Source organism: Musca autumnalis, unplaced genomic scaffold (genome assembly GCF_047663935.1).
Source record: "Musca autumnalis isolate F117 unplaced genomic scaffold, ASM4766393v1 scaffold_2, whole genome shotgun sequence".
Classification (NCBI taxonomy): domain Eukaryota; kingdom Metazoa; phylum Arthropoda; class Insecta; order Diptera; family Muscidae; genus Musca; species Musca autumnalis.
The window spans coordinates 111,622,347-111,635,931 of NW_027411755.1; the positions used below are offsets into that span (position 1 = coordinate 111,622,347).

At 34.6% G+C, this 13,585-nt stretch overlaps 1 protein-coding gene across 50 annotated transcripts in view; it reads right to left on the reverse strand.

The window, feature by feature from the left end:
• Window positions 1-13,585, reverse strand: part of CLIP-190 (Cytoplasmic linker protein 190) — a 181,236-nt gene that overhangs the window by 52,318 nt on the left and 115,333 nt on the right. For all 50 annotated transcript variants that reach the window (XM_073968963.1, XM_073968951.1, XM_073968961.1 and 47 more), the window contains 3 exons: window positions 4,380-4,532; window positions 4,074-4,280; window positions 43-208 (listed from right to left, as the gene is read on the reverse strand). In XM_073968963.1, the coding sequence (XP_073825064.1) occupies window positions 43-208; window positions 4,074-4,280; window positions 4,380-4,532 (526 nt within the window). The remainder of the gene's footprint in view (window positions 1-42; window positions 209-4,073; window positions 4,281-4,379; window positions 4,533-13,585) is intronic.

Consider the following 13,585-nt stretch of genomic DNA (forward strand, 5'->3'; position numbering starts at 1 on the left):
TTCCCAAGTCAAATTTCCCTATCTTTTGACAACGATACGTACCTGACACCATCTACGGAGCCATCATTTTTGCCAGTTCCTTCGTCGAGCTCAATACCACACCAATTGCCAGAGGCGAATTGAGTTTCACCCAAATAACGTAGAATACCGGGACGACTGCCAAAACCGGAGGATACAATAACTCGATCGCCAACGGTCAAGCCATTTTCTTTTATTGGAACAAGAATTACATTAAAATATTTGTAAAAAATTGATTAACATGAAAGCTATGTAATATGATTCCACGAGGATTACGTAGGGTAAGAGGGCTACTAGAAAAGTTTCTGGCCTAGGCAACACTACATACTGCCTGGCGCCATTTGACATTTTCATTGGAAATCTTGACATTTTTTTGCACAAGCGTACTCAGTACGGATTGTTGTACGACCATGTGTTGCGTTGTTTACAGTGATTGAAAAAAATTACTTTTGACAAAATATGGAAAATCGATGTGAACATTTCCGTCCGGTCATTTTTCACAACGAAATTAAATCTTTGCATGACGATGAATCACCATCTTAAAGAAATTCTGGTTTATTAAATTTAATTGTGGGCGACGTTCGCTAAAAAACGAAGCTCGTCCAAAAACGGCCGCTATGACAGAGAACATTGATGCCGTGCGTAAAGTGATAATTCAGTATCGTCGTGTGACATGCCTTGAGATAGAGACATCTTAAAAAAATTGTATCCAATACAATTTGACAATCGCTCATAAAAGGGCTCTTGTTGATTGGTGCAAAGAAATGTTGAAACAAGTAAAAAGTCGTTAAGTTCGGCCGGGCAGAATGTTTTATGTTGTCCATCATAAAATATTCCTAACTAAAATGGAATAATAAATTTCCTTTCCTGTCCACAATTTTAGGTGGAAAAAATTTTCAACCACGAATATCCCAAAAGCCTATATTATCTAATCTAAACTAATCTTAAAAATGTTTCTATATTGAGGCTATATAGCAAAGTGTAGACCAATGTTGAAAATTTTTTATGGAAATGTTTTATAACTGCAGGGTACCTCAAATGTCAAATTACGGGTAGTTCCGTCAAAACATGTAGCTAAGCCCCTCAAAATGCTAAAAATCGGGAGCTACCGTTATATAGAAACTATATCAAACATGGACCTATATTGACGATTTTTAGTATAGAAGTTTTGTGGCCAATGAGAACCTCAAATGTCAAGTTACAGCCAGTGCGGTTAAAACTTGCAGTTAAAATCCTCGATATACCGGAAATCAGGAGGTACCGTTATATGGGGGCTATAGCAAAACATGGACCCATGTTGACAATTTCTAGTGAAGAAGTTTCTTGACCACTAAAAACTCAAATGTCAAATTACAACTAGTTCGGTTAAAAATTATAGCTAAAATTCTCAAAATACCGAAACTCGGGAGGTACCGTTATATGGAGGCTATACAAATATGGTCCTATGTTGACACTTTTTGGTGGAGAGCTTTCGTGACCACGTGACCCATATAGCCCATCATCGATCTTGACATGCCTGCAAACAAAAAACGCATCTTACCAAAATTGCAGCGTCCTATCTCCATTTTTGTGGATGCTAAAGTGATTACAACAGACGGGCGGATGGACATGCATACTCGTAGATTGACTGAGAATTTTTCCCTGATCAAGAATATATGGGGATTTCTGAGTGAAATCGGACACTTTTTCAAGATGAGGTTTTTGATTTCCATTAGTTTTTGCTGTGGTGATGCTGCTTATCAGCAAAACATTCTAGTATATTTTCCGAATTTTTTTGACTAATGGTTCCAGAGATTTCGCGCTTTGAAAATTTCAAATTCTGTAAAAACTATTTGCAAAGAAATACTCACAAATTCTTTAATATTGGTCCAAATAGAAAAAAATATTTTTTTTGTATCTTTTGTTGCTTTAATCAGCTATCTAATAAAAAATAGAAAGAAATTGTGCACAGTGGGCTTGGATGGAATTTTGGCGTTTTAAAATTTAAAATCAATTTTTATCAATGATTGTACTCTCCGATTTTCTTGAAAATTTTTTGTATTAAACTCCGGTAATTACAACAATTTTAAGACTTATTTGGTAGTGGGATTTGAATGATTACTATTTTTTCTTATATGTTTAAAATTTGTCAATACAACTTTTTCTTTATACCAGTGTGAAACATTTGTTATTTTACAAAAAAATAAATAGTTTCATTTATAAACATTTGTTTTGATGTTTTATTTAGGAAATTATCTTAAACATCTTAAAAACCTTTTCATCTTGCGACTTAAAGAATGATTTTGCAATTCGTGTACCAGCATTAGTGCGTACTACTGAATGAAGTTTTTTGTGCCCGCGATAACTTTGGTCATTTAATATCTCAAATTCAAATCCTCTTTCGTATTTAAATAGTCATCTTCTGGTGAAAATATCACTTTAATGTTTGGTAGATTTTTCGTCTCGGACGACCATTCCTATAATTCCCAAGCTGTAGTTTTTTGATAATCACTTTAGTTAGTTTATTGTCGGGCTGGTACAATAACAACTAAACCATTTTAAAAATAAAAAAATTACGAAGTTTTTAAGATGTTTAACATAAATTCCCAAATAAAAGTACAAGTGTTGAAAAATTTAATTTTTGATTTTTTGGTAAAAGAACAAATGTTTCGCACTGGTATAAAGGAAAAAATTGTATTGACAAATTTTAAAAAAATTAAGAAAAAATAGTAATCATTCGAATCCCACTACCAAATAGGTCTTAAAATTTTTGTAAGTAATCTTCCTATTTTTTATTAGACAGTTGACAAAACAACAATAAATACAAAAAAAAACGGTTTTTCTATTTGGACCATTACACTGTGCAACAAGGTTTCTGTGCGGTGGAAAATTCCTTTTGGAGATGAAAGCCCTTAGTGAGCATATTAAGAACCCAAAAGGAAAATTTCCCCATAGGTCAAGTTCCTGAGATATCGCGCGATGAATTTTTTGAATTTTCGCCTATGATGCTTGAGAAAATAGCTTTATATCTCTGTTTGCCGTTATTGTAGCTTCGTTTTGAGATTACATGTCTTCAGTCAAATTGAATGGCGAATCTTTTTGTAGAACATTTCATTCTTCTAACTCAATTTCTTTCATGTCCTTTTCGTCCTTTCTTTCTTGAACCGTAGTAAAAGTACCACAAAATGAGATTTTACAGCATCCAAATATTCCACAAAAATATTGCTCAGAGAATTTTAGGTACGGTTCTCATTGACAACTAATCGATATTGTCACGTTTTCATTGTCCTTTTTGACATTTACCCGGTTTTTGTTCAGAAAAAACCTATGTTTTGTTTCTCTGTATATTCGTTACTTGTTATGTATTGGTAGGTAGACATACCCATTGGTTATCGCTTATATTGACATTTGGGATGTATCTGAAATATTTACTATATATAGCTCCCGATATGGTGAACACGTTAATGACAAATTTTCTTGGAGAATAGATCCGGTTATCTAATATTTTGAACCGGATATAGCGATATAAAACCCGGATTTTGTACCGATTTTAAGTAACCGATTAAGCTTATATCTATACCATTAGAAAGCTAATAAAATTGCCAATCAGGGAAAATAAATTTTTTTGACAGCATCTTACCTGAGTTCGGTGCTAAAACAAAAAACCCGTATTCTTGAACCGTTTTTAAGGAAAAATATCACTGCGCGTAAATATGAAGATCAAAGCTTGGTGGGTGAAATATTCTTTTTGCCGATGAAAGTGGATGAAGTTAATATTATGAACCCGGAAGGACAGTTATGCCATAGGTCAAACAATTCGTTTTGGGGGATATAAAAAGTCTGACTGAACAGGGCCACTAGTGTTTCCTCTAATACAAAATCACGATTCCATCAAGTTAAAGTTTGAGTTTTTTAGGGAGTTATCCGAACGGAAAGAACCAAATTATTGAAAGTCTTGAAACAAATGAGTTTTATAAAATTTTCTCTTAACCAAATTTTACATTGCACCAATTTCGAATCATATTACATGCTTATAGTGTTTCTCACATCATCACATCGTACTCAAAAGAACTTACTTCCTGGACTACGTAAAAATGAACTGCGTATACTGGCTGTTGGTGATACTGTGCGCGAACGATCTGGCGACATTTTGGATAGTGGAGAAGTTGGTGTTTGAGCTCCTGGTAATGGAGCCAATGTGAGGCGTGTTAAGCGTGAGAATATACCACGCTTAGGTTCACACTGGAAGTAACGTTTACCGGCAACACAACCATCATTTTTACCTTAATTTTGTAATTAATTAAATTTTAATAAAAATCATTGAAAATTTGATTAAAAACATCAACAACAAAATACTTAATTTATTGTGAATATTAACTTACCACTGGGTTCATCTAAGACAATACCAGCCCAGTCTCCTGGAGCAAAATGTGTTTCACCTATATAAGCTATTTGCCCAGGACGAATGCCACCAACCCATACCCTCTGTCCGATGATAAACTGTTCGGTGTCATGTGTCAATATAGCGCCATGATCTGTAATAAAAATAAATATATGAGAAATATTATTTTAAGCATTACATATACATATGTATGTATTTGGTTTTTGCGGTAGTAAATTAGCCGGTCCAAACTAGGAAATATATGAAATAACTCATTGTCCCCAAAACCAAAAATAAATTCTATGGTAGTTCCATTCAATATTTAATAATTTAATTAATACCGAAATATATAAATATGAATACAAAATACACAATGAGATGTTATGGTCTGTATTTATTTATTTATCTGTTGTTGTTATGTTATGACGGCGTTTTGTTTACATTTGTTAGAACGGGTTCATGATGTCATTCCAGTCTTAATTTACATGTGTATCTCTAACATCGCCATTAAACCTTCATAATTTACACATTCTAATCAATTCATATTTTGATTTCATAAACTATTGGTCGTTTTAACATAGACATCTAGCATATATGCCTAAAATTATAGCAAAAATCAATTGAATTGATGTTAGTATTTCTTAAATGTAAATTATAAAAGATTGAAATGGAAAGTTCTCCAAAAATGTTGGAGATTCCATAGCCATCGTCAAAGCGATTCAAACGGTGTCGTGAAAAAAAAACTCTTGGACTTTCAGTAAGACGTATAAAGTAATTAAAAATATTGGTAAGATGAAGGTCCAAAATTAATGCGTGGATAGAAGACATGAGTAGTGAATTTAATAGATAAAGAAAAGGAAAATAAAGATTCGTCCGTTTTGTAACTTCGTTCACACAAAAAGATGCAATAATTTTGGGTCTAGCACTCGCAACTTAACTACTTCGACATACAAATTTAGCTGGGAAGTAATAACGGTGTTCACCAGTCATTGTCCATCCTACCAAGAATCTGAGTCTTTTTACATAGATGGTCCGGTTCGTCGGTTCTTTGTTCTATCAGAGACTTGGTCTTCCCACTTTCGGCAAATGTTAAACAACTATTTTGACATTGTAACCAACCGGTCATATTCAATATTCTACCACTAAAATTCTGGAAAAATACTGAAAAATGTTTTCGGTACTATACAATTACTAATAATACCTAATCGTATCAATGCCGAAGTCAAATTGGAGTGTTTAACTTCCAGATTTTTATTTTTCAACATTTTAACGTCAATATCGTCGACATAAGTGAGTTACATGTGCTACTTTTATATACATATATTGTATCATATGCATTAACTTTCGCATCTCACATAACATAAGGATGTTAAAATACATCGCGAATTGCAGCATCCTTTTCTGAAAACACGTTCGGCATTGAACAGTTCGGACACATTCTTTCCTACATAAACAGAGGACTGCGATTTAGTTGATGTCAGCTTTGCGGAAATACCATATTTAGACATGGCTTGAGCACCTTGGAATATATAGGACTGTCGAAGGCAGTGTAAAGCAAACGATGGCAAGGAAGTATCGATATGTGTCTAGTGAATGGTGAATTTGCTAGGTATACATCTACATCGCTACAGCCCAATAATTAATGTATGTACCCAAGATGCCTCGCCAGCTTGCCTGCATAATTTCTGACATAATAAAAATAAAAGAATAAAAAAGAAAAGACTCGGCCTTCTTTATTCTTTTATTTTTGTTATGTCAGAAATGAAGCAGGAAAGCAAGGCAAGCAGGCGAGGCAGCTTATGTACCCAGGCCTTTTATTGGTCATAGATTCTTGTCCTCCCACAGTATGCTGTATATGATGGGTAGAAGACTTATGCCCCTGAAAAACATAACACAGACTTATACTCTTATTTATGGCTGGAGCTTCAGGACTATGACTTTTTGAACTTTTGAGAAAATTTAATATTGCCTGGCCATTGGACCAATATGTCACCCAATCAAGACTCTAATGCAAGTTGAACAAAAAATTGAATTTACTATTTACAGTGTTTTATTTAACTTGCTTTGGTGTCCGTTTAGTTCAAATCTAGTAACTCATTTAAACACAGGTGCAGTTAACCAATCGAACTAAAACTTTGCACACTTTTCAGATTTGGATGACAACACATGAATATTAAACCAAAACCAATATGGATCCATTCTTTCTTATAGCCCCCATATAGCGGTAACGCCCGACTAAAAGTATTTTAAGGATTTTATCTTCATTTTTAGGCCGAATTGACTGTAGTTTGGCATTTGGGGTTTAATGCCTAACCGTCTTGAATTTTTTAAAAAAATATATGTCGCTTATTGCTTTTAACAGCCAGCAAACCAATCGTACCGACATCGTAACGAAATCGGAACAAAATTCGGATGCTACGTCCGATGTCGGATCCGAAATCGTAACGTTTCTTAAGCTGTATGAAGTAGTTGGCATCATTTCGGAGCGAAATCGGATCGATTTCTGTCCGATTTAGCAAAGAAATCGGAAGAAAATCCTTGGGAAATTCGGAAAGGAAATTTATTTCCGGCATTCGCTCCGAAATCGGAACGAAGTCGGGACGTTTTCCCCTCCGAAAAATCGTATAGAAATCGGAACGAATTCTGAACGAGTTTGCTTCCGAAACTGGTCAGACGTGTGGGACATCCGATATTTGGTTTGCTGGGGACCTTCTTTTTACACCCTCAGCATTTATGCACAAGGTTCTCTACGAAACAATGGTTTCAGACCCCAAGTAGGTTTGGACGAAATCAATTTGAGACAATTTGGTGTCGATTTAGTTATGTCTATTAAAACAGCCGATTCAGTCCAAAATTTGGCCAAACTTAGTTCAAGTTCTTAGATAAGCCATATTGGTCCACGATAACTCTCGAAGACAGTAACCGATTTGGTCAATTGTTTCACATCGTAATCTAGATCTAATTCGAATATGGGCTGTTTATGTCAACACCCACACAAAAGTCCAACGTTTTTGCTTAAGTGCAGATTAAGATCTGTTCGAGGATCCTTTGGACATTTTTAGCAAAGGTACACCATGTGGTCCTGATTACAGCGATATTATGTTTTTCGTGGACAAGTCCATGCTTTCTAATATAATGGTCCAAAAGCTTATACGGTGACCAACTGAAATGATTGGTGGGAGCGATATCTATAAAAAAGAATGACCCACAAATCCAATTTTCCGACAAGTTTATACGACCAAAATTCTGAAAACCCACTAAATACATAACTTTGTAGGAAAAAAAGAGTTTCAATTCACACAGGCTGAGGTAATATCTCTGTCGGAGCAAAACCGACTGACAATTTTGTTACTTGTTTTTTTTTTTTTTTTTTTTTTTTTTTTGAAACATTTTGATTCTTCTTATATTCAGCATTAAGAAGTAGACTTTAAACTATAAGATTTTTCCATTGAAATGGAAAACCATTCAATTTATTAATGCCATACTTCTAGAAAACAATTGAATTCAATTTGATGGAGTAATTAAATTCAAACGGATATTGTTAAGCGGCTTACAATGAAAATTAATGCGATTTATGAATGTTCATTCAGTTTAGTTGAATAAAATATTGAAATAAATGCAATTATATCATGGCCATTGTGGAAATAACACCACCAACAACAACAATAGATGTAGTCAGTCTAGCAAATATTGAAAATTTGCAATAATAAGTTTCAGTTTTTTGCAACTCAAAATTGCTTTTGTGCTAGTTTTCGTGATTTCAAGTGTGGGGGAGTTTTTCCAGAAAGAACACAAACCGACTATTAAATTGTTATTAAGGCAAACTTGATTTTTAGTTTTTGTTTTGTAATTCATTAACAAATGCATGCAAATTATTCCTACAACATCGCTAGCCTCTTGCCGAACTCCTCCGCCGGAGCAGTAGTACACTGTTCAAGATAAAATTTAATAATTTCAATGTAAAAAAACAACACAACATCGACAGCAATTACAATTAAAATAACAAAAACATCAACATTAAATTCTTGTACTGAGGAAATGTTAAAAAAATCAAAACAAAATATATTTTCACTATTGTATGCAAGCAAAAGTTATCAATCCATGGTAATGAATTCTGGTTCCAATGGCTTCTTGTTTACATCAACCAGCGGCATATATTTCATTCATTATTCTGTTGACAATTTTTTGGGAAAATTAATGGAATCAAATCATTTAACAACCTACCTATTATTGTCGTAAGTAGTTGTGTGGGTTTTAACAGTTTTGTTACTTGTCTGACGTGTCATGTGAAACGTCAAAGTTTGACTAATGGCTGATGTATCGATCGCATGCAAAACGCGATATAGATAAGATAAGCTGGCTCAAAGCGATCAATAAATGTTTTCAGATGTGGTTTGAAACACTTGCGACACTCCTTGTCGAATGTAACTTTTGGGTGCATTACAAAACAATTTGAATAAAGAGCAGAAAAAAATAAGATCTATTTCCAAGTTAAAGTCAATTTTTTACCTCTGAAATATTATTTCAGGTCATAGGGTGTGCCATTAATAAAATATGTTAAGTCTACTAAGAATTTATTCCTTAAATGTCCACAATCTGAACTATTTGTATGGAACCAAAGGTTAATTTTCACGAAAATGCTCTAAAGGTCGCATTTATGGTCCAATCGATGAACAATTTTACCAGTTCATTGTTGTGGCAAAAAAATTAATTCTACAAAAATTTATGATAATAAAATATTGTTTTTCCTTTTTACGTACACCAACCAAAAGAAAAACTATCTTCGAAGATTTTCAACGAGGAGAAAGACATACACTCCGTTTCATCTAAATAGAACCAACCAATATTTGCCTAAAAATACCGTTATATCTGACGATAGGAGAGGACTTGTAAATTATATTTTTGTGGACATGTAGAGTATATAGTATCCGATATTTTCAATACCTAACATGTTTCACATATGTGTTATAACGGTACTTTTTACTCGCTTAATGAAAAAATTTCAAAATATTAGCATGTTTTAATGGTTCACCAGGATCGAACCACCCTAAGAATTTACACAAATCCTTTGTCAGATGTGGTGAACTTTTACAAACAACTATTTATAATTATAAATAAAGGCCGAGACTCTTGATTTCCAACAAATATTGTGCAAAAAATTTGTATTAGGGTCTTGGAATTTGATGAAAATCGATGCTTAGGGCTCCAACAAATATTCATATGAAGAAATCGGTAGAAACAATTTACAAAGTCAAAATTTTATACTGAATTATGATCAAAATTTTCTAGACTACAATAAAATTACAAAAAGTCGCATTTGATAGGTTTATAAGCCCAAAACAGAGGAAATATTATAAAGATAACTCAAATGTCTACCTTTCCAATCCAAAAATTGATATTTTATCTCAGGAAAGTGAATGCAAATCGATGGGTTCCACCCAGTTTCGTTGTCTGTAAAAAAGAAAATAAAGAAAATCCCACCGCCGAAAGCTTCATGTCGCCATCAAATCCTTGGAATTTCAAAAGGTTGTAAGAGATTTGGTGTAAAGAAACAACTTAGCGATAGGGGAAGGCAGACGTTAATTTTTTCGAAAGGAACGAGTTTAATTTGATGGTTATTTTGTTCACACAACTTTTACTCAAGGTATAAGTACCGAAAAATATTTCTGACCCGTTATTATACAAAAAAGAGCGCCTATGTTTCTGTGCTTTTCACGTTATGCGATATCTTCTAAATCAAAGCCCTTGATGATGACATGAAGCTTTCGGCGGTGGGATTTTCTTTATTTTTTGGACCTATAGATGTCCACAGATGAAGCGGAGTGTATGACCGGGTTCCATAATGTGATTAGCTTCGTTAAAGAATTTGCATTTTAATAAACAATCGGATATATCGTGAATTTGTTTCTACCTATCTCATTCAAAACGAACATCATATTCCAAGAGAGTATATATCGGATAACATGTTCGGACACCTCGATTTTCGAGGATCTTTTGCACATTTTTCGGACGGTACGAGGGCTGTACGAAAACTATCTGGCCTAGGCAACATGCAGTGTCGCCAGGCGTCATTTGACTTTTTTTTTGGAAAATTTGACAGGTTTTGGCCTAAGCGTACTCAGGACAGTTTGTTATACGACCGTGTGTAGTGTTGTTTACAGTGACATCAAAAAATCAAATTGCAAAAAAAAAATGGAATTTAATTGTGAACATTTTCGTCCGATCATTTTTCACAACTTTCGACGTGGATACCCAGCAAAATTTGAAGGTAGGGGTTCTATGCGATGACGTGATTTCATGGCATATTTTGCATTGGTTCAAAGCAAGTCGTGAAAGATCCGATCTTTCCATTAGCATTTAAACCCATGCAAAGGAATTCGTGAAAGATCCGATATTTTCATCAGCATTTGAATCATTTGTATAGATCACTACAAAAAAAAAAAAAACAAGTCGATTTGTACATCCCTAGAAGTAGCGACATCAAAACAAAAGAGTATGTATACTTTCCAAAATTTTTGTTATAAAATTACAAAATTACAAATTAAATGTAAGTTCACGGACTAGAAATTCTTAAAGGAGTGCTGTTGAAGTCCATGTCGAAATCTGAACTGGTGATGAGAAGATAATAGAAAAGCTTTTGTAAGATGTAAGTAGCGACATCAAAACAAAAGAGTATACATTTCCAAAATTGTTGTTATAAAATTACAAAATTACAAATTAAATGTAGGTTCACAAAAGTTACAAAACCCGAATATTTTTGACGCATAGAAAACATGGTTAACAACTTCTTCTTTGTTATTTTCGCTTATAGGGTTGCCACGGATCGATGTTACATATATTTTTTTAATTACCACAAGACCAACATTTTTTTAAGTATTTGGTTTTTTGAATATTGGGTATGGGGTTCTAAAATACTGAGGTGTTATTATAGGTGAAATTGAAAACCGAATATTTTTGACACTCACTGTAGGTTCACGAACTAGACATTCTTAAAGGATTGCTGTTGGAGTCCATGTCGAAATCTGAACTGGTGATGAGAAGATAATAGAAAAGCTTTTGTAAGATGAAACGAAATCAGTGGCTGAGAGTGGACGAAGTAAACTATGCTGCGGTGCAGCGGCGGTGATTAAATTAAATTAAATTTTCGGTGTAAACTTTATGCTGATAAATTAGTTCTAGTTATTTCATGAATTGGTTTGAAATAATAAAGAGTTTGGTTTGTCATGAAAATCATATTTCAATACAGAATTTTCCATTTTCCAAACAAGACATGAAAATGTCATGCCAAAGGGTTGGGGAAAATGACATGTCAAAGCATTGGTCAAAATGACATGCTTAGGATCCGACAATGAATGTCATCTTAAGATCCGAAAATGAATGTCATCTTATGGTGGTCACGCTCATATAAAATTCATGAGTGAAAATGCTAAAAAGATGACATGTCAGATCAGATTCAATAGCATCCTCTTGGCATCGAACATTTTGATGGGTAATCACCACGGCCAAAACTGCATCGATCAACTTAAATCTTTTTATATTGATAAGGGGCGGTCCTATAGTTTAATGAATTCAATCGGGGTCGACTCTAGCTAGGTCGTGAGAAAAAAATTTAGGCGTGCGTGAACGGATAATGTATGATCGCCATGTTATATACCGTGAGATAGAGACATCCTTGGGGATTTCTTCCACCAACTAACATTTGATATAGCATGAACACCAGGCAAAAATTGATTTGAGGGTCGACCAAAATCGGAGAAAAAATTAAGCCGTGAGTGAACGATGCATGATCGCCATGTTATATGCCGTGAGATAGAGAGCGACATATTTGGGCATTTCTTCCACCAACTAACATTTGATATAGCATGAACACCATGCCGCATAAAATGGATTTTTCTCATTAGATCCAGCAAAATTGCTCAAAAAAAGGCTCTTGTGGATTGGTGTAAAGAAATTGTGAATAAAAACGATCGCGGTGCTCCAAACGACGTTTACAATATCGTCACAGACATCTTTGACATATGCTTAGGAGCCCAAAACAAAACAGAAATCGACCATTTCGAAAGCGAGCCAAATCCAACGAATGTTGTACACGTAAAAAGCAAGCAAATGGTCGCCTGTTTCTTCGACAAAACTGACCGTGTGACGACTATACGGCTTGAAGAATGTAGGACGGTTAATTCTAAGTGGTACACTACAATTTGTTTGTCTGAAGTCTCCTGAGCAATTCGAAAAACGAATAAGAGAACACGAATCAATCTGCATCATGACATTGGCAGCTCTCACACATCGACCGCCTGTTTGACCGGACAAAACGCCGTACAGCCCTGACTGGGGATCCAAAAAAGGCGTGGTCAACGATCTCCGTCGCCAGAGATGCTGTTGAAGCGTTCAAAAACCATGGAGGTGTCTCAATCGGAAGGAAAAGGTGCATCATCATTTGGTTTGAGCGCATGAAAAAGTGTATAAATCATGCTGGAGACTACTTAAGAAAACAATAAAATTATTTTTGATAGTAAATATTCGCGTTTTGTTAGGCCAAATAGTTACCGTGCAGCCCTCGTAGGACTACGTTTAGAGCAGAGAGGGTCAATTGATGAACTCCTGTGGCATCCCCATGTAAAAGTTTACAGTTCATTGCACAGCAAGGGGTCTAAAGTGCACTAGTTACTGTAACCCTGAGGATCGATGAGTTTGTGATAGCCAACTAGTTCATCTTGCTAGCGAGCAGTTAACACTTTCTGGTTGGAAGGAAGACACAGCGGATGGTTTCCATATAATTCCCGGGAATTCAATTGGAAATGTGGGAATTCTTTGGACATGAAATTCCAATGAAAATCAAGCAATGACGATATCTGTTTTGATTGTCATGGACGCTTGTTGAAATCATAGTGGGATCTCTTTTACTATGCTTAAGATTATTATTATTATTTTTTTCATTATAACTTTTTCCTACAATTTGGAATTGATTTGAACGTGACCATTTCTATTAAAATATCAGAGGCACCTTCCCGCCCGACAAAAATAACATGATGCATTTGATGAAGGCATGACAATTGACGGTTACCCCATAATCAACATCATCACATATAAATTGTTAGATTCAGATGTTAATAAATGTCACGTCCAGTCTGTCATTCCATAAAATGCGAAGAGACGACAAACATTGAAAATGCTCAAAAGATGATTAATAAAGAAATTTTGCAATGT